Source organism: Excalfactoria chinensis, chromosome 3, assembly GCF_039878825.1.
Source record: "Excalfactoria chinensis isolate bCotChi1 chromosome 3, bCotChi1.hap2, whole genome shotgun sequence".
In the NCBI taxonomy this organism is placed as follows: domain Eukaryota; kingdom Metazoa; phylum Chordata; class Aves; order Galliformes; family Phasianidae; genus Excalfactoria; species Excalfactoria chinensis.
Window position 1 is genome coordinate 5,262,571 of NC_092827.1, and position 20,817 is coordinate 5,283,387.

The window sequence follows — 20,817 nt, forward strand, 5'->3', positions numbered from 1 at the left end:
CGCTCTGTGCAGTGATACTGCTCCGTGCTATGGCATTGCCCTGTTGTACAGCACCACTCTGTGCCACGGCACTACTCTGTGCTATGGCTCTGCCGTGCCATATATCGCTGCTGCACACTGTGCTATGTCACTGTTGGTCCCTCCAGCGCTGCAGTGGGACCAATGCACACTCTGGCACCGTGCAATATCTTTTATAGTGTTATATGTTTTATTGGATCTCAGGCAAAGAGCTCCCTGCAGAGCTGCCCTTTAGCGGGTGTCTCTCTCCATGCAACACGCAGCCCGTTTCCCTGTGCTTGGCAGCAGCGTTGCTTCAGATACGCATCAGTCTGTCTCTGCCGGCTTCTACCTGAGAACTGAAAGGCACTGGGAAAAGGCATTCACAAAAATAAGTACAAAAAACGATGCCCGACCTACAGTGAATGTTTCATACAAATGCAATTAATCACATACGTGTTAATTGGTTGTCCTATTCCCTGACACGTGTCCGTGTGCACCTCCAGCAAGCACCAAGGTCAGCCAGGGGGAAAGCCCAAGGAGGGCTGAGATGTGTCATGAGCCCAAAGGAGAGCCACACCTGCCTGGATCTTTAAGAGCCCACCCCACTGAACCCATAACTCCTTTTAAATCCCCCCCTTTGCAAAGTGGCCAACGAACAGATTAAAAAGCAATTTAAAAAATGATAATAAAAAAATAAAAGCTTAAAAAAGAAGTGGGGAGAGAACTTCATCTGGTTGGGCCTTTCTGGTCATTCCAGTTGCCTCAACATTCTCAGCAAATTCTGGATTTCTCGGCATTCTTCCTTAAAATCTGAAAGGCAAAAAGTCAATGTTTGTGGTTTTCTTAATGGAATGCTGACACGTGAAGCGTGGGTGAATAGAGAGATGCAAGGAGCCAGCATGAGCATCCCACATCCATCCCAGCACTTGTGGCCCAATCAGAGCTCTGTTCATACCCGGCAGCACACCCATCAGTTGGTCGTTCTGGCAGAACGCAATGTCCAACATGCTGAGAAAGTCCTTGCTGAGCTTGGTGGTGATCTTCTCCTGCAATCAGAGAACATGAGAGAGTCATTCTGCTGGGATGGCCAATGGGGGAATGTGAGTGATGGCGCTGCCGTGGCCAAGAAGCTTGCTGGGGAAGCATGGTAAGGTGGAAGTGAGCTCTTCAGAGGCAGAAACCAGGGGAGATTCAGGCTGGACATTAGGAAGCATTACTTCTCAGAAAGGGTGGTCAGGCACTGGGATGGACTGCCCAGGGAGGTGGTGGAGTCACCGACCCTGGGGGTATTCAAGGAACAACTGGATGTTGTGTTGAGGGACATGGTTTAGCGGGAGCTATTGGTAATAGGTGAACGGTTGGACTGGATGATCTTTTAGGTCTTTTCCAACCTCAAAGATTCTGTGATTCTATGAAATGAAGGGAACAAAGGAAATGAGGGGATCAAGGCATCATAGAAACACTGAGGTTGGAGAAGACCTCTACGATGACCAAGTCCAACCATCGACCCATCACCACCGTGCCCCCCATACCATTGCTCATCCAACTCAATTTCTGCTCACACAGCCTGGACTTCCAACAGCAATTGTTGCAGCACGACTCACCGTCAGATTCTGGAACTGACTCATCATCTGCTCCTTTGCTTTTTCAAACATTGCCCTCTGCACCTCCAGCTCAATGTTCTGCACCAGCGTGGCTTTGATCCGTGCACAGGAATCCTTCCCACGTATATTAGCAACCTCTGTTATGCAATGGTGGGAAACATCAAAATCACAGAAATCATCAGATCATTCAGGTTGGAAAAGACCTCCAAGATCCCCAAGTCCAACCCCAACCCACCCCCCAATGCCCACTGCCCACATCCCTCAGTGCCACATCCCCACGGTTCTGGAACAGCTCCATGGATGGTGAGCCTGCCACCTCCATGGGCAGCTGTGCCACTGCATCACTGCTCTTCTGGAGAAGAAATGTCTCATAATATATAGAAGGCCTTTAAAGAGGGGCTGGGGTTGTATTCAGATGTAATGCATGTGTTAAAGCCCATGAACCCTCTGTTGGTAGACTTCTACCTCTCATTCTCCCTCTTCCCAGAGCTACATGTGCCCTAATATATACACTAAGATATTCCTATACCCAACAGCAAACCTCCTTCCACAGCCCTTCAAGCCATTGTGGGATGGGACAAAGGTACCAAGAATAGAAGGAATGGCTGCAATTTAGTTTGGCACTCAAATGTTTTCTTCCCTGCTAGGATGACCTGCTGAGTGCACCACACATTGGCACAGATTTACACAGCCTCCTTCAGAGAATTTAGGCTCTGTATTGAGATGTCCCATCCAAGCTGGGAAAACATGTCCATAGCCATACAGTGAATGCAGAGCCTCAAACACAGAGTCAGTTAGCCAGAGACCCAGTCCTACCTTCGTAACACGGTGACAGGATGCTTTGGATGGTCACCTCAAGGGATTCATAGATAGCCTTCTTTTTCAACAGAATTTCTCTTTCTATAGCCCTCATGATGATGTCGGTCTGCAGGAATTAATGCAGAGCATTTATCAGCATCTCCAAACCTTCAGTGGCCAGCAGCAGGAGTAAACAGTGAGCCCATCTTCAAGCTGTTATTTCAATAGCATGGCCTCCAAAGCGTGCATCACACCTTGAACTTGTACCCCAAGATGGTCCCTCTCCCCAGGAGCACTCTGAAGCATGGGGCTTTGTTATCAGTTCTGCAGCTTGGCATCAGATCCATTCTGATCTGCTCACCTGGGGTTCCCATTTATTTTCCACTACCTCCAGTCAGGGCATCTGCCAAACCACAGTCTGTCATTCTGATGATGAATCTCACTGGATCAGCATGAAGAACAATTCTGCTGCCCCCGATGCTGGTTGTTAGAGGGTGCTCCAGACCTCCATCCAAAGCTGCTTACACACTGCAGCTCTGATTTTGCCCTATGTGGCATCCCCTGAGTCCCTGCCAAGGGGCTGCTGCTCACTCCCAGGTCTGTGCCAGCTACACAAGGATACTGCATTAAGCTTCCCCCATCTTAAACTCACCTCTTGCTCGAGAAAGTTGAGCTTGGATCTGTCCAAGTTTGTAACCTTCCCAAAATCCATAAATTTGTCTTTTACCTCCTTGCTGAACTCATTGATTGGGGCCTGCAGGCTGGCCCTTGTGAGTGCCTGTTTTCTGTGTGCATAAGACCATAATGATTGTTAGATCCCAGCAGGCTTCCCCCACCTTGCTGTCCCTCCTGCTTGGCAAGAAACAGCAGGGTTCATGGGGCAGGGCTGCTGGGGAGTACTGAGATAAGGTATACAGAGGAGGAGAGAGGAGCAAGTTGCTGTGGCACTGACATGGTTAGTGGGCAGGGTGGGAATGGGTTGGGGTTGGTCATGGTGGTCTTAGAGGTCTTCTCCAACCTGAATGGTTCTATGATTTGATTTATGGACATAGTTAGTGGGCATGGTGAGGTTGGGTTGATGGTTGAAATTGATGATTGTAGAGGTCTTTCCCTGTTGTAATGATTCCATGACAAGTCCATCAAGTATTTTGTGTAAGCAGGTGAATTACAGTGGGGCAACTTTAGGTTGCCAAGTGAACAGACAACATAATGCTATCTAGGGTTTCTTGGGGAGGAAGAAATACAGACCCCTTGTGCTTCCCAAACCAGGTTGTCTGCAGATGGCTTTCCAGGAAATCTCTTTGAGTTTCCAAGCAAACATGAATCACCACATGCTCACCCACCACTCTCACCTGAATATGTTTGCAAACATTGCCTCAATTTCTTCATAGATGGGCTCAGCTAGGCAGTAATTGATGTCTATGCGACTGAAGACACGGGACACATACACTCCCTTCCTCACACATGCAGCTTTCAGGGTCCTGTGGAAGCCAGAGGACGTTTTGCCTTTCTGCAGAGGGAGAAAACCAGCTGGTATGAATAGAGCCCCCAGCAGCGGTGCTGCCTCCATGGCCAAGCTCTTCTCGTGTAACTGCATAGCTTCCTAAACTAAAACAAATAAGGCCAATACTACCTCCTGAAACTATTCATTTCACAAGCTGTAGGAGAAACCTACGATCAGATGGTGGACCTTCCATGTCCCAGCGGGACAGACAAGCCATCCCAGCCATCCCTTGGCTCCACACCATCCCCATCCATTGCACACCCAAGACCTGGTCAGTCCTGTGGCATGTAGCCATGGAGCAACTTGGGCAGGCAACTGGCTATTAGGCATGGCATCTCCTTCACATGTTCATGTTTCTTTCCCTGGACTCAAACTCTCATTGCTAAGCTAAAGTAACACTGAATGGCAGCAAGAACATAGCTTATCTCTTACCCACAGACTTCAAAACATTTGCCAGTGATCAGTGAGCAAGAGAAACTCAGCTGACAGTAGTCACTGAATCATAGAACTACAGAACCACAGAACAATAGAACCAAGAACCACACACACAGAATCACACACAGAGAATGACCCGGTTTGGAAGAGGCCTCAAGGATCATGAAGCTTCAACCCCCCCCTGCCAAAGGCAGGGCCACCAACCTCCACATTAAATACTAGACCAGGCTGCTCAGGGCCCCATCCAACCTGGCCTTGAACACCTCCAGGGATGGACGGGGCATCCACAGCCTCTCTGGGCAGCTGTTCCAGCACCTCACCACTCTCATAGTGTGGTGACACCCAAACTAAATCTTCCCTCCTTCAACTTAAATCCATTTTCCTTTGTCCTGAACCTCAGAACCAAAGACTCATAGAACCAAAGAATCATAGAATGGTTCGAACAGGAAGGCATCTTAAAGACCATCCAGTTCTAACCCCTTCTATGGGCAGGGACAACTCCCACCAGATCAGGGTGCCCAAAGCCCCATCCAACCTGCCTTTGAAAACCCCCAGCGATGGAGCATCAGCACTTTCTCTGGGCAGCCTGTTACTGGATGTGATGGCAATTGCAGGACAGGAAATGTAATAATCCTATTCAGCCTCAGAGAAAGTGGTAGACGTGTGCCACTCACCATGAAGACCTTCTCAATGTTTTTCTTGTACTTGTTTCGGGCAGACTTCACCCCGTTGATGAGAGGTGCATCCATCTGTCCAAAAGTGACCTCAGTTGAATTCTTCAGAGCCTGGATCTTCTCTGACACGAATGCTTTGAGCTCATCTTTATTCACAGATGGATTCTGCAAGAACAAGATGGCATAAACCTTGCCACAGCTGTTTATTATAAAGTCAACAGGCTCCAGCATTGCCTTCCCTTCTCAGGTAGCTTGAATGTCAACCATGAGAGCAGTGGGGAACACTTGTTTTGCCAACATTAGTGCTGCTGCCTCCAGCTGCAACCAGACGTACCAGGCTGAGCTGCGTGGAGTGATAAACATCCACCAGAGAGAAGACAACAAGGATTTCTTTCATGTAATCTTGTAACTGACTTCGCTTCGTGTCCAAGTAGAGCTTCCTGATATGGGCTCTCAGCCCGATGATTTCTGAAAGGTAATAGAATTGCAACTTAGGCTTATTTCTCGCTGCTATCAGATATCAGTACACAGGCAGCAGGATTGCAGCAGACCCCCAGCCCACCCAGTACCTGTATCCTCCCTAGTGAGGACTGTGAGTTCCCAATACTCCCGGGCACTGACGGGGAAAACCAGATCCTGCTTCTGCAGGACCTCTGCATCACTGGTTAGACTCCTCTGAAACATGCAAGCATGCAACACCAATGTGCAACATGAATCATAGAATCATTCAGGTTGGTAAAGACCTCTCCAATCTCAACCCACCCCACCATACCCATTGTCCATATCCCTCACTGTCACATCCCTATGGTTCTCAAACACCTTCAGGGATGTTGACCCCACCACCTCCCTGGGCCGGCTGTGCCAATGCATCACTGCTCTTTCTGAGTAGCATTGCCTGGGGTTGTTGTGACCAAAGTGCAGGACCCAGCACTTGGTCTTGTTAAGCTTCATCCCATTGGCCTCAGCCCAATGACCCAACCTGTCCACATCACCCTGCAGGGCCTTCTCACTCTCAGGCAGGTTGACCCTTCCTCCCATTTTGGTGTCACCTGCAAACTTAGGGTGCACCCAATCCTGTCCCAGGCAAACATCTTTGTAAGGAGGGCTAATGTATTTATTGGGTAAAGACACGTGCATAAACATCAGCACTGTAACTGATGCTTTTGTTGCCAAAATAAAGACCAAATGGTATTTCATAGCCAGCAAACTGTACAGAATGACTCTACCTTCATCCTCTCCCTTAGTGCTCTGGTCTTTCTTGTTTTCAGTTCTTGTTTGGTCCCCAGAATGGTGTCACGCTTGCTTATATCCCTCTAAATGCAAATGGTAGTAAGTTTTACAAGGAGAACATCCCCCCTGCACCAAGGCAAAGCTGTTAGCAAGCCTGGTGCAGCCCCAGTGCAGAGCCTCCCAGCAAGGGACCAGTGCTCCCCCCATTACATCCATGGGAGACAGCACCCATCCTCCAAAGAGGCTGTGCACTTTTGCTCTATGGAAATACTCAGTTAGAAAAGGGATGTGGGTTTCAATCTCTGAAAGCAACCAGCAGATACTCACTGAAGCCCCTGGGTGGCTCCTGGGAAATGAAAAGAAGAAAAAAAAAGGTTTTTAGCAGATACAGTGAAGTTGAACCCTATAGCACATGCTGGCTTCAGCTAGCAGCAAGGTGCCAACCCATAGCACTACCGCAGTGCCAAAGGAGGAGGGTGGTCAGAAAGACCACAGTAAAAGCACAGGGGATGTATAGTGATGGGGTCCTACAGTAAACCCCAGACACAGATCTGGGCACCAGGGCTTTTGAATGTGTGATGATTCTAAAAGGAGATCTATTGGCAAGGAATGCAGCTGGACAGGCAGCAGGCATTGGGAATGAGGCAGCCTGTCCTTCTGCAACCCAGAACCAGCCATTCCTTACCTCAAATACTCATCCACATCAATCTTATCCATCTTGGTGATCACGAAGGTGATATCGCTGCATTTGCCAACCTGGCAAGCTTTAATTGCCTCTTTCACAATGTCTTCATGTGCTCTAGCCCCAAAAACGCGCTCAACATCAGCGACGATCCAAATGGATGTGCACTGCAGGATGCTCTTGGGGGAACAAGAGGAGAAAAATCAGGCAGGATTCATGAGCACTGAGGGCACCTCCCTTATGTTAGAACTCCAGTGCTTCCCATCGCACTGCATTGCCCCCAATGCCACTCACCTCTTTCCACATCTCGTCCCTCTTCTTATTGGCATCACCTGTCCCTGGGATGTCTACAAAGACGACACCTTCAGGCACCAGCTCGGATGGGGGGAGAGTCACTTGCACCTGCTTGATGAGGGGCCAGAGCCGCATCTTCTCACTGCACTGGGAGTTGTCCACCCCAGTTCCCTCGAGGCCATCCTGGTTGCGGATGTATGGATCCAGCTCATTGGAAAGGTCTTCTGCCTGGGGATACCATGAGAAACTCAATGTTTGCACCTCATTAATGGTCTCCAGTTGTGCCAGGGGAGGTTTAGGTTGGATCTTATGGAGAATTTCTTCATGGAGATGGTGAGGAGTCACTGGAAGGGACAGTGCTGGGGTCCCCACCCCTGGAGGTATCTAAGAGATGTGTGGATGTGGAACTAAGGGACATGGCTTGGTGTTTGTCGGGGTGATGGTTGGACTTGGTGAACTTAAAGTACTCTTCCAACCTAATGAGTCTCAGATTCTCTATAGAGATAAACCACCAAAACAGCATGACAAGGGAAACAAAGATATGGGAAGTGCTGTGCGCTGTGCTCACCTCTGTCTTTCTCAGAGTGATAACTCTTGAGGGAGGAATGGTGATCACAGGCTTGGTTCTCACTAGGTCTTCATAAGACTTTTCATCTGCTCCTTCCCCGTAGATAGCCTTCAGCACTTTAATGGCATGTTCCAAATCACCATCAGCCTCACTGTTCTCATGCCTGTTCTCCAGGAGCGTGACCAGGTTCCTCAGCTCCTCCTTCCACTCCTGCAGTGAGGAGCACATTATGCAGCAGCATGGTTCCATTTTGTTGGGGTAGGAGTGGCTTCAGTTGTGGGGAGAAATGGGGCGCAGCAGTGCTGGTGCTGCAAGGCTCCCTCTTATCTGCAAGCATGGCCAAAGGCCCACGGCCAGACATCTCCATAGGAGGTGCAAGGGAATGGAACTGGGCTCTGCTCTGCAGTGCCCAGGCCAGTCCAAGGGCACTGGGCACAGTCTGGAGCCCCATCAGCAGCAATGCAGTGCTAGGTGGGTACCAGAGCCCTGGCACAGGGAGCAGAGAGCTGCGGGGGCTCCTCCTTGGAGGATGTCTCCAACCCCTGGCTGTGGTGCTGGGCACCCTTCCATGCCAGGGCCTGGAATACAGCCTTACCTCATCTGAGAGGAGAAAAATCTTGGCTTCATAATGCTTGCTCCTGCAGACACTGACATGGACCTGGCAGGAGGTGCACGTGCGGGTCCCTGACACTGGGAGGAAGAAGCGTTTGCCCAGGATGGTGTTGAGCAGAGTGCTCTTCCCTGCGCCACTGTTCCCAAAGAGCCCAATGTAGAGGGGTTCCAAGGCAGGCCTGGAGTTGAGAGTGGTGATGCGGTCCCTGGGGGAAGGGGTGTAAAAGAAATTCTGACCACTGCAGCAGATGCAAATATCGAGGCAGTTTTCACCTTGAAAAATGCAATATCCCCAATGAAAGGGCTTATTACTGAGGCACAACCCATGCTCTCCAACTTCCTTCTTTTCCCCACCACAAACCCTGGAGAGTCCATGCCAAAATAGGAGCAGCTCCAGGATCTCCAGTGATCCATCCCCAACCCTCCAGGGGATACCAGCAAGGACCTTTCAGCCTCCCCATGGCACAAAGCCATCAGGGCACAACCTGCTTTGCTTTTGGGAGTGCACCCTCCAGAGGGATCCCAGCATCGATTCCCACTTTCAGTTTTCTCCCTAGTAACTGATGTCTGCCAAAGCCTCAGAGCTGAGCTGAGCTTGGGAACCGGGCATCACCAAAGGAAAGCAAGTTTGGTGAAACCTCTTTGGCCACAGACTCACCGGAGATAGGCCAAGTGCTCAGGCATGTCCTTCAGCAGAAAGAGATGGGTCATCTTCTGACAGGAGGTGCCCAGAATTTTTCTGGCCTTGCTCTCAATGTTCTCATCTGGTAGAAGGGAGAGGTGGTTATGTGGTCATTCCAGGGTGAAGGAACAGGGCTAAAGCCCCTCTCTGAACCTTGGGCCAGCTCTGGTGCCATGCACATGGCTCCCTGCACTCACAATCCTTGAGAATCTTCTGTTCTGCTTCCTGGAAAGACAGCTGCAAGCGTGGTTGTTTCCGAGGAGTCACATCTGCACTATCCCCATGTACCCTGAGGGGATCTGAAAGAGATGTGAATCAGAGATGTGAATCAGAGATGTGAATCAGAGATGTGAATCTATGTTTCCAATACCACAAAAACAACCCAAGTAGGGACACAACAGCAAACTTCACATCGGCCCCCAGATCCCCTTAGCCAGGCAGATGGCTGCCGGATGGGGTTTGTGTTGGACATCAACAGAAAGAACAGAAGGAGAAGAGCAGAGCTGGTGTGATAGATACACCAGCATTAGGTCACAAGTCTACAAGAGAATGGGATACATAGAACCGCAGAACCCCAGAGTGGTTTGGGTCAGAAGGGACCTTAGTGCCAACCCAGCCTCAACTCCTGCCACAGGGACATCTTCCATAGACCAAAGCCCCAAAGCCTGCTGCCAGGTTACTCATTGCCATGTGCACAGTTTTCACTGACTCCTCCTTTTCATTTTCTACCTTTCTTTTCCTGGTGCACAGCTTCAGGTTTTGCAGGAAACAGTGCCCCAAAGCTAACTCCATGAAATGAGTGTTTGTTTGGGTGAAGGCACACGCCTTTGGACAGAGCCTTTCCCTACTCCCCTGTGCTGATAGAACCACAGAACCATTCAGGTTGGAAAAGACCTCCAAGATCTCCAAGTCCAACCTCAACCCACCCCGCCATGCTCACATCCCTCAGTGCCACATCCCCATGGATCTGGAAAAGCTCCATGGATGGTGACCCCACCACCTCCCTGGGCAGCTGTGCCACTGCATCACTGCTCCTTACGAGAAGAAATGTTTCCTAATATCCAGTCTGAACCTCCACTTTGTCCCTGGCTGAGGTTGAGAGACACTGAAAAGCCAATGTTTTTCTGCCAGGAAATGCGGGTTAAAAAGAAGCTTTGTGATTCCTGATAGTTATCTAAACAAAAAGCTTTCACTGTAGCAACCTGCAAGGAAGCGAAAGAAGAAAGTTTGTTCTGAGCTGGTGGGAATGGATGTGCACTCACCGTTGGAATCTGCCTCTACATGGGACCCCTCCATTGTCTTTCCACCACCGGGATGCGATGGTAACAATCAGCTCTGAGCCCTGGAGGAGAAAACAAAGAGATAACTATGAATCATGCAGCCTGTGACACTGGTGTCATACCCTCGTGCCCAACACAGCCCCAGGTGTCCTGCTCACACCTGAACACAGCCATGCCACTGATCGATTCACTCGTCCAGAGGTTGCTCTGGGTATCGAAAAAGAAACTCCATGGACTAGTTTTTATGATGCTTTGGGTTAATCATCAACCCACACACCAGAGAAGCAGGGCTGATACTTAAACTGCAGTGCCTATGCCAGCTGTCCTTGAAGGGCCGTCTATCACAAGGATCATCTCCCACTCTCTTGGGCACCAGCACCAGCCCACTGCCCCAGCTGCACCCCAAGCGTTTACCTCCATGGTTGTTGCAGCTGAGAACACCTCAGTGTGCTCAGATTCACGCTCTGAGAGCACCCATGGATGGAAACGGTCCCTCCTGCTATGGGAAGCTTCTCTTACCTGTGCTCTGCAAAGACTTCCAACCTCCAGTTGTATTCAGACAGGAGAGAGGTGGCCAAAGGCTTTTCTCTGAAGTCATCCACAAGCAACCAAGAAATTGAATTTTGCAACTCAAGAACGTCTCTCAAGAACAAGAAAGGGCTTACACAAGAAGCCCTGCCCGTGCCATGCGCTGCCCCTTTGGGGCTGAGCCAGTTTCTCTTTGTGCCATGGTTTCAATGGCTGTTCCCACTCACAGCAGTGACAACACTCTCGCACGCTGGAGCAAGTTCTGCACTGTGCAAATGCAGATGACGGGGTGGGCTGGGGTTGGACTGACTGATCTAAGAGGTCTTTTCCAACCTGAATGATTCAACGATTCCAATTCTATGATTCTCACACGGAAGACTTCTACTATTTCTGGCTGGATTTTGGAGCTGTTGAAACACCTCTATCCTCCCCCTGAGCCCAGCACACCTTTAGTACCTGTGCCCCATGCAAACCAATCGCCTCTGCTTTGCATTGGATCATTCTGCAGAAGGAAGTATTTCCCCAGCAGCTGTCTGGTTTCTGGGGCTGGTTTCACCCAAGCCTGGTTTTTATGAGAGCCCATTAAGTACACACAGGTTTGTTTACATTTTTATTTTATTAGAAAAAAATCTGAAGCATTAAGAGCAATATAATCCTGGCTGATAAAAGTAGGATATGTTTGGTATGTAAGCACACAGGGAAGGGGCACTGAGCATTGCCCAAGACTCTTACTTCATCAGTGTTATAAAATACATACAAAATATCTCAAAAATGCTCTTTTTAAGAGGAAACAAAAACCGATGGAGATGATTCCCTATGAAGTCACAGGATAAAGAGAACAAGGCACCATCACGAGTAATAAGACCACACCACCACGAGTAATAAGACTGCACCACCAGGGGCAATTCCTGCAGCTCTCTAGGACATACTGGCTGATTTCAGGGTCTTGTGAATGAAGCTGATGTTCAAGAATTCATTCCGCAGGTCTGCAAAACAGAGGAGCCTGTTAGAGTCAGCTGGCCATCTTCCTCTGGGGAACTAGGGAGATTCCTCCATGCAAGTGCTTGAGAAGTCAGTGTACCCAGATGGGATTTACTCGTCCCCATCACTAAACCTGTGCCCATACGGATGTTTATGGATCTGGGGACTATAGATTGCAGGGATCTGGGGCAAGATGGAAAGTCCTGAGGCTCTGGTTGGGATGTGGGCACCCTGCTTGCTTTATGGCATGTCCCTCCAATGCCCGTTGGGACCCAAGGAAAGCACTCCATGGTGGGACTGCAGGTGTTTGCATCACCCTGTCACCCACCCCTTTTATGCCCTCAGGGATGAGATGTGGGACCCAGAGGCCCCAGCCCATGTATGGGGCTGTACCTGGTAGCTTGCCATCCAGTTGGTCCCAGGGGCAAAAGGCGAGGCTGAGCATGTTGGAGAAGTCCTCCTCCAGCTTCCTGGTGATCCCGTCCTACAGCCAGCACATGACTAAGCACATCAGCAGGGAAGAGGAGTGGAGTTCCTCACCCCACCTCACCCCAATCCCAGTCAGTACACCTGGTCACCTCCCAGCAGGGGGAAGCACAGGAGCAGCCACCACCCATCTTTTCCTGGTCTGCTCCCTGGTGTTGGTGCACAAGAAGGAGAGGGTGGTTTGCAGCACAAGCCAACAGTTCAGAATGGAGCGTGGCTGTTCTGATAGAGCTGAATGTTTTATAGGGGTTAAATATTTCCAGAGCAGAACCTCTATGGGTAAAACAAAAATGCATTGCCCTGAGCACACTGAATGCAGAACGGTGTAGGGCAGCTCAACAAGGGCAAGTGTAGGATCCTACATATGAGGAGGAATAGCTGAACACATCAGTACAGGTTAGGTGCTGAGCTGCTGCAAAGGAGCTCTGCAAGGAAGGACCTGGATGTCCTGGTGGACAACAGGTTGACCAACAGCTGACAGTGGTTGACTGACAGTTGACCAATGGTTGACCATGATCCAGCAGTGCATCCTAATGACCAAGAAGGCCAATAGAACCCTGGGGTGCATTACATAGAGTGCGGCCAGCAGGGCGAGGGAGGTGATCCTCCTCTCTGTGCTCTGCCCTGGGGAGGCCACATCTGGAGCATGGAGCCCAGTGCTGGGCTCTCCAGTTCAAGGAGGACAGGGAACTGCTGGAGCCCAGCTGCAGAGATGGTAGGGGCCTGGAGCATCTCCTGATGGGGAGAAGCTGAGAGCCTTGGGGCTGTTCAGCCTGGGGAAGAGAAGGGGAGAGGGGATCTGATCAGTGCTGATCATTATCTGAAAAGTGGGGCTCAGAAGGATGGGTGTCTTCTCAGTAGTGCTCAGCAACAGGACAAGGAGAAATTGGCATAAACTGAAACCCAGGGAATTCCATACAAACATGAGGAATAACTTCTTTACAGTGACAGTGGCAGAGAACTGTCCTTTTGGGGACATTGTCCTCTACCTGCAAAGTGCAAGGAAAATGAAGGCACCCAACTCACCTTCATGCCCTGCAGGTGCTCTTTCATGCTGTTCTCAGCTCTCTCGAACATCCCACTTTCCACTGCTTTCATGATACCATTGCTAAGGATGGTTTGCATCTTCTGGTAGGCTTGTTGTCCTCTCACTGCAGCAGCCTCTGTGGCAAAGGGGTCATTGTCACACTGGGGCCCAGCCCAAGTGGAGCAGGGGTAGTGCTTTGATTTAGGAAAGGGTCACAAAGTCACAGCTGTGGTTTCCTACGGCAGGAGACCCATCTGCCTCTGCTCATGCCAGGGACCTGCATTCACCCAGCTGGATTTTAACTTTTTTGCTTCCAAAGTATGCCACCTACTGATAGGAAAGGAAGGAAGAAACAGATTCGGGAGCTTATTACTTTTGCTTCTTCCTTCAGAGACACAAACAGGAATGAATCAGCAGTAGAAAATGTCTGTAGATTACAAAAATTAACAAACTGGAGTAAATTGGGCAGGTAAATTTCCATATTTGAGTGTGAACTGCTTTGGACTTCCAAAATCTCTGTGCATTGATGACGACCTAACAGATGATCCTTTCCCCTATGTATTTCTTCCCAGCCTTTCTATTGGCAGGTTGTAAGCCTGCACCCTTCTGCTCAGCCCTTAATGGGGCCATTCTGTTAAAATTGAAAGAACCTTCAGGACAAAGGTGATGGTCATACCTTCATAGCAGAGCAGCAGGTCATTCTGAATGGACGCTACAAGGGACTGGTAGATATTTGCCTTCCTCTGGAGGACGAGTTTCTCAGCCTCACTGACGATGAAGTCTGTCTACAAGAATAAGTTCAAATGCTTGTCCACCAGCACAACAGTCATACAACCAGGGAATCTTCCAGGTTGGAAAAGAACTCCAAGATCCCCAAGTCCAACCCCAGCCCACCCCTCCATCCTCACTGTGTCCCTCAGTGCCACATCCCCACAGTTCTGGAGCATCTCCATGGATGGTGACCCCACCACCTCCCTAGGCAGCTGTGCCACTGCATCACCACTCTTCTGGAGGAGACCTAAGCTAACAACTGCATACTAATAACCCCATAACAATGACCTAAATTCAAGTGGGGCATTTAACAGGTGACCAGTGAGCACCGCTTTCCCACTGCTATGAATTAACATGAAGATGTCCAACTGGGAAGTTTTATTCCAGGACTCAAGAAAGAGTGCGAGAACTCCTGACCCTGCTGAAGATCATGCTTGCTGAAGACCAGGTGGAAATATTCATATCTCCCTCTGTGTCTTCTCCAGGAACTTCAAACAGAGCAAGTTATCTCCACAGGTCCTACATAAGCAGTGCTTTCCCCCTTTCCATCTCCTCTCTAGTTTACCTCTTGCTTGAGGAACGCCAGCTTGTGCTCATTGTCAGCCATCAGTTTGATCTGGGCTTCCTGTAGTTTCTGCTGCACGGCCCCTTTGAAAGCATCAAGGCAGGTTTTCAGTGTGGAGCAGGTGCCCATCTGGATCCTGTCAGGGTAGGAAATTCATCAAAGAGCACAATGGCAATGACACTGTTCTGTCCATGGTCTCTCCACTCTCATGATTCTATGATTCCATTCTAAGAAGCACTGTCACGGGTTGCCCAAAGAGGTGGTGAACGTCCCTGCAGACTGCCTAAGTCAGGCTGGATGGGGCTCTGAGCACCTGATGGAGCTGTAGGTGTCCCTGTTCAGTACTAGGGAGTTGGATCAGATGGCTTTTAAGGGTCCCTTCCAACTCAAGTTATTCTAGGATTCTATGGAAAGTGGGGGGAATACAGGCAGGCTCTCACCTGAACACATTCCCAAAATTCATGTCAATCTTTTCGTAGATGGGCTGTGCCAAGGAGCTGTTGACGTCTATCCGGTAGAAGGTGCGGGAGGCATAGACCCCCTTCTTCAAGCACACGGCCCTCAGGGTCCGGTGGTAGCCTTGGTACCCTTGGTTGCGCTGCAGGGCAGAAAACAACGTGATGAAGTACAGCCTGGTCATGGTTGGAAGAGACCCAAAAGGAGTCTGAGCCTTGCCCACTGCCTTGGGGAGCTGCTCCATGTCCACTGCCCTCTGGAGCACTGCCTTTCCCTAACCCCCACCTGACCCTCCCCTCACACAGCTCCACGCTGTTTTCTCAAGCCTTACCACTGTCAACAGAGAGCAGAGAACTGCTTTATACGCACATTGAGGATAGTTCGGATAGCTGCCTTATATGACTTCTTTGCTTCCTCTACACCTTCCTTGAGTGGCTGCTCAATGGGCAGAAAGCACTTGCTAATATCTTTCCCCAGATCAGCGATCTTCTGCACAATGATCTCTCTCAAGTGATTTCTTTTCGCAAGCTGATACTGAAATCAACAGAAAGAAAAAATAATAAGATCACAACAGAGCCATAAATAACCCCATCAGAGCCAAACTGCCTCTCCACCATTCCCATTAGCTGTTCCCTAAAGCGGCTCAGGGCAAACCTGAGCATGTTTGTTGGCCTGGAGACTCCCGATGAGAGAGAAAATGGTGATGGCCTCCATGGTGCGATCCATCAGCACGTTCCTCTTCTGCTTGATGTAAAACTTGCGTATGTAATCCCTCAGCTTTGGGATCTCTGTGAGTGGGAGAGGGGTTGGGTGAGCATGGATGCCCCATCCCTGGAGGCATTCAATGCCAGGCTGGATGTGGCTCTGGGCAGCCTGGTCTGGTGGCTGGCAACCCTGCACATAGCAGGGGGTTGGAACAGGATGAGCATTGTGGTCCTTTGCAACCCAGGACCTTCTATAATTCTATGATTATATGACAGCTCCGTATTGCATCACTGCTACCTGCAACCAGAAAACCCAGCCATCACCTGTTTCCTCCTTGCTGAGTACTGCTTCCTCCTCCTTGTTCCAGTACTCGCGGGCACTGACAGTGTACACAAGGTCAGCCTTATGCACCACCTCCAAGTCTTTTGGGAGCTTTGCCTGTAAGACATGAACACCCCCAGCTCATCTCTACAGCACAATGAGAGCTGGGTTCTTCTTTTTCATGAAGTAAGAGATGGTTCAGAGGACATCACCATCAAATTCCACGCGTTTCTTTCATAGATGCTGGAGAATTAAACTGGAGATGACCAGGAAGACCAAACACAGAGCAAAGAAAGCAAGCAGAGGCTGCTAGACAGTGACCAAATGTCATGGAAGGCACCTGTTAATACACTCCCAGATAAACAGTGCCATACAGACACATGCCAACCAGGTTCTCCAAGAAATATTACCTCGAGCTTTTTCTTTATCATTCTACTCTTCTCCTGCTTCACAGCCTCATTCCTTTCCAGGATAGCATCATGTTTATTTATCTACATTGGGAGAAAGAATAGGAATTACTACTGACATTTCCCAGTAATGCTTTAGGGATCCTGAACTTCTAAGGCCAAGTGGACCATCCAGAACAGTTTCTCCTTAATGAAGGACTCTCTTAACAAAGAACTGCATAGAGTTCCCAGTTTCTTTATCAAGCCCATCAGTTCTGCTCCAGTCACACCGATTCATCATAGTATCATAGTATCATAGTATCATAGTATCATAGTATCATAGTATCATAGTATCATAGTATCGTGCGAGTTGGAAGGGACCTTAGAGATCATCGAGTCCAACTCCCGGGTTTCGAGCCCTCTGTGTAGCGAAGCGGCACTTCTACCCCCTGCACCACAATTGGGATTCAAACCCGGGCCCTTCGGTGCCGCAAGCAGCACTTTATACCACTGCGCCACCAGTGGCGCAATACCCCAGTTTCCTTAAATGGAATCACTGTTCCTGGAGTTGTTCAAGAATGATGGAGATGTGGCACTTGGGGGCATGGTCAGTGGACACAATGGGGTTGGGTTGGGGTTGGTCTTGGTGATTTTGGAGGTCTTTTCCAACCTTCGTGATTCTATCATTCTATAACTGGGCATGGTGGTAATGGGCTGATGGTTGGACTTGGTGATCTTACTGTTTTTTTGCAACCTTAACGACTCTATGATTCTATGAAAGGGATGAAGAAATGAAAGGCTGAAAAATACTCACATTTTTTTTCTTTTTTTCCCTGAAAGGATAAAAACAAGTTAGAAATTACGCATTTGAATGATTTTAGCAAGATCCTGCAAGGAAAAGGGACACCCTGCATCACCCACCCAGCTTGTTCCATTACCATCTGTATTCGTCTAGATTCAAGTCATCAGACTTGGTGGCCACCAAGGAGATGTCCCTGCACATCCCACTCTGGAAAGCCTTCATGCCCTCTCTCAGCAGCATCTCATGGATTTTCTCTCCCAGGATCCGCTGGAAGGAGTTGACCACCCAAATGACGGAGCACTTGTTGATGTTCTGCAAGGGGCAGGAGGGGAAGGAGGGCCAGAAATAAAGGATGTGATAAATCAACAAGAGATGCTGAGCACTTTTTATTCCCATTAACTCAGACATGCCATACCAGAATGCTACCCTGCACCTTCTGCTAGAGGCATCCCTGTTCCCTACAGCCCCACGGAGGCTCCCAGACCTCTCCATCACTGATCCTTAGAAAACAGGAGCATGCCACATGCAGAGAAGCAAGTATTCCTGCCCTCCTCATGGGACGGCTCGCACTTACCTCTTTCCACATCTCATCCCTTTTGCTGTTGAAATCACCTGTCCCTGGAATGTCCACGAAGACAACACCTTCCGGAATCACTTGTGAATATGGAAGAGTCACTTCCACGTTTTTGATCAGTGGCCAGATCCGCATTTTTCTGTCTTCTTCTTCCCTTTCTCCGTCTTCTTCTTCGGTTTCTCCTCTTGCACAAGTCGGACTCCGGATATATGGGCACATTTTGTCTGAAAGTTCTTTTGCCTGGGGCATAGCAAGTAAATAAAGCAGTGATCCCCTTGTCAAAGAACCTCAGAGACACCAGAACCCCACCAGGGCTGGATGAGGTTTGGGCACCCTGGTCTATAGGAGGTGTCCGTGCCCATGGAATGGAACTGGATGGGCTTTAAGTTCCTTTCCAACCCAGATGATAGCGCAATTCTGGGATTCCATGAAATACTCACAGTTGCTTCCCTGAAGATGATACATCTTGAAGGGGGAATGGAGACAATGGGTTTCATTTTGCACAACTCTTCATAACTCCTAGTTTCAGCTCCTCTCCCATAGATAGCAGAGATCTTCGAAGCAACTTCACTTCTTTCACTGTTGTCCTCGCTGTCTTCACCGGGGTCCACAAGTGCCACCAGACTCCTCAGCTCATCCCTCCACTCCTGGCAGGGCACATTAGATGCACAGAAGTTACAGCATGGATGCCTGCAAGAAATCTCATCTCTTCCTCCTTCCTGGCACACCTAAACCAGCAGAAACCAGTGCCAGTGCCCATCACTACTTTGGGGCCACATTGGTCACATCCTCCCCACCCCACATTCTTCCAGCAGGTTGTGCCTCCCTCTGGAGAAGCCAGCTAAGCCTCTTTCCTCTCTCCTCTAAAGAGGAGAATCACAAAATCATTTGAGTTGGAAGAGACCTTTAAAGGTCATTTGGTCCAACTTCCCACAATGAACAGGGACACCTACAGCTCCATCAGGTGCTAAGAGCTCCATCCAGCCCAATCCTGAGTGTCTCCAGGGAGACATTCAAGAAACATAGAGATATGATCCATGCCTCATCTGTGAGCAGGTGGATTTTGGCCTCATGCTGTTTACTGCGGCTTGTGTTGATCTGCACCACACAGGATGTGCAGGAGCTGCTCCCCGACACTGGTAAGAAGAAGTTTTTGTCTATGATGGCATTCAGCAATGTGCTTTTCCCTGTCCCAGTGCTGCCGAAGAGACCAATGTAAATGGGGTCCATCAGAATGTCGGGCTTCAAGCTTTTGAGGCGGTTCCTGAGCACAGAGAGAGAGAAAAAGGACAATCTCATAGGATCACGGAAACACATCATGGTTGGGTTGGAAAGGACCTCAAAGCCCCTCCCAGTCCCACTCCATGCCATGAGCTGGGTGCCCCCCACCGGCCCAGGCTGCCCAAGGCCCATCCATGGATGGGACACCCACAGTTTTCTGGGCCTCCCCATCCTAATTAAAAATTAACTAAGTTCAGTTGGTTTGTGCCTTTCTAAGGATGGCACGTTGGACATCAGTGGGTTGGAACTGGACCTAGGGATCTTGGAGGTCTTTTCCAATGTGAACGATTCTATGAGGCAAAAGCTCGGTGCAGCCCCTTTCCACATAAAAAACAGAAGATGCCCTTTAAAGGAATAAAATGTCCGTCTACTCACCTGAGGTATAAGATCCCCTCTCTTGCCCCAGGTTGGCTGAGTAGAGGGAGGAATTGTGACAGCTTCTGGGAGGACTTCTCCAGGATGGCCTTTAGATCGCTCTGCAACCTTTTACCTGCAGGGAGGACACTAAGTTCAGGGCTGAAGAGAGGCACGTTCCAAGCCCAGGGTCAGTAGGCACTGTTCCTTTTCCCTACTTACAGTTCTTGAGATTCTCTTGCTCCCCATCCTCAGAAGTGTGGTCTCTCTTGCATTTTTTCTTGGGAATCTCTTCCAATTTATCATCATTGCCACCTTGTCAGAGGAAAGGGGATTTCTGGTTAGTGCTTCTGCTCTCAAGATCTCGCTAGAGGGTTTGTGAACTGAAGATCATTGTTGGCAGCATTGGGGGAGCATCTCTTTAAAGCCCATGAGATTGAAACACAGAATCCCAGAGTGGTTTGTGTTGGAAGGGCTTCTTAAAGCCCACCCAGCCCCAACATTGCCATGGGGATACCTCCCACAGATCAAAGCCCCATCAATGACCTTGGGCACCTACAGGGATAAGGCACGCACAGCTCTCTAGGCAGCAGTGCCAGGGCTTCACCTCATTGTGAAGAATTTCCTCCTAATGTCTAACCTACACCTTCCCTAAATTTAAAGCCATTGACATTTGTTCTATCACCACACTCCCTAACAAAGAGCCCCTCCCTATAGTCCCCTTTGGGAAGGCCACAGTCAAGTTCCATCTCAGGGTGGTCAGAGATGTTGAGAGTGGATCTGGACCTCTTCTTCATTGCTTGAACCTCGGAGAGGGTAGCATTTAGGGGCACAGTAAGTGGGCATGGTGGGGATGGGTTGAAGTTGGACTTGGTGATCATGGAGGTCTTTCCAACCATACTAATTCTATCATTGCAGGTTCAGTGACGTTCACAGCGAGAGAGGACACAGCACAGGAACCCTTCAAACTCACCACACTGTCTGGAACTTCCTTCTGCCATCGTAAAGGAGTAATGCTAAACCAGGGCTGACCTCAGCTAAGCAGCGGGGTGCTGTCCCTTAGTGGAACCAGATCTCAGCAGCTCAGAAGGCGGTGGCCCAAGATGGAAGCAACTCAAGAGCCTCCTGGGGGAGAGAAGAGCATGGTCACCTCCTCCATCTCTGTGATTTGAGGATGCCACCGCTGCCTCCTTGGGGGTCACAGCAGGACATCCACA

The 20,817-nt window shown here is 49.5% G+C and overlaps 2 protein-coding genes across 2 annotated transcripts; both read right to left on the reverse strand.

The window, feature by feature from the left end:
* Positions 1–748: 748 nt before the first annotated feature.
* LOC140249416 (nuclear GTPase SLIP-GC-like) lies at positions 749–10,379 on the reverse strand. The gene is made up of 18 exons (XM_072330956.1): positions 10,346–10,379; positions 9,281–9,382; positions 9,060–9,165; positions 8,385–8,607; positions 7,790–7,999; positions 7,222–7,449; positions 6,931–7,106; positions 6,573–6,591; positions 6,242–6,328; positions 5,585–5,690; positions 5,350–5,483; positions 5,016–5,180; positions 3,755–3,912; positions 3,055–3,187; positions 2,421–2,529; positions 1,605–1,741; positions 956–1,046; positions 749–810 (listed from the first exon to the last, which is right to left on the reverse strand). Exons 1-18 carry the CDS (start codon positions 10,377–10,379, stop codon positions 749–751), a joined length of 2,280 nt encoding a protein of 759 aa, XP_072187057.1.
* Positions 10,380–11,809: 1,430 nt separating this feature from the next.
* On the reverse strand, positions 11,810–20,601 carry LOC140250673 (nuclear GTPase SLIP-GC-like). The gene is made up of 18 exons (XM_072333571.1): positions 20,574–20,601; positions 19,823–19,915; positions 19,622–19,736; positions 19,007–19,229; positions 18,406–18,612; positions 17,966–18,205; positions 17,528–17,703; positions 17,404–17,422; positions 16,614–16,694; positions 16,206–16,320; positions 15,832–15,965; positions 15,547–15,711; positions 15,162–15,319; positions 14,722–14,857; positions 14,062–14,170; positions 13,385–13,521; positions 12,266–12,356; positions 11,810–11,877 (listed from the first exon to the last, which is right to left on the reverse strand). Exons 1-18 carry the CDS (start codon positions 20,599–20,601, stop codon positions 11,810–11,812), a joined length of 2,295 nt encoding a protein of 764 aa, XP_072189672.1.
* Positions 20,602–20,817: the final 216 nt, after the last annotated feature.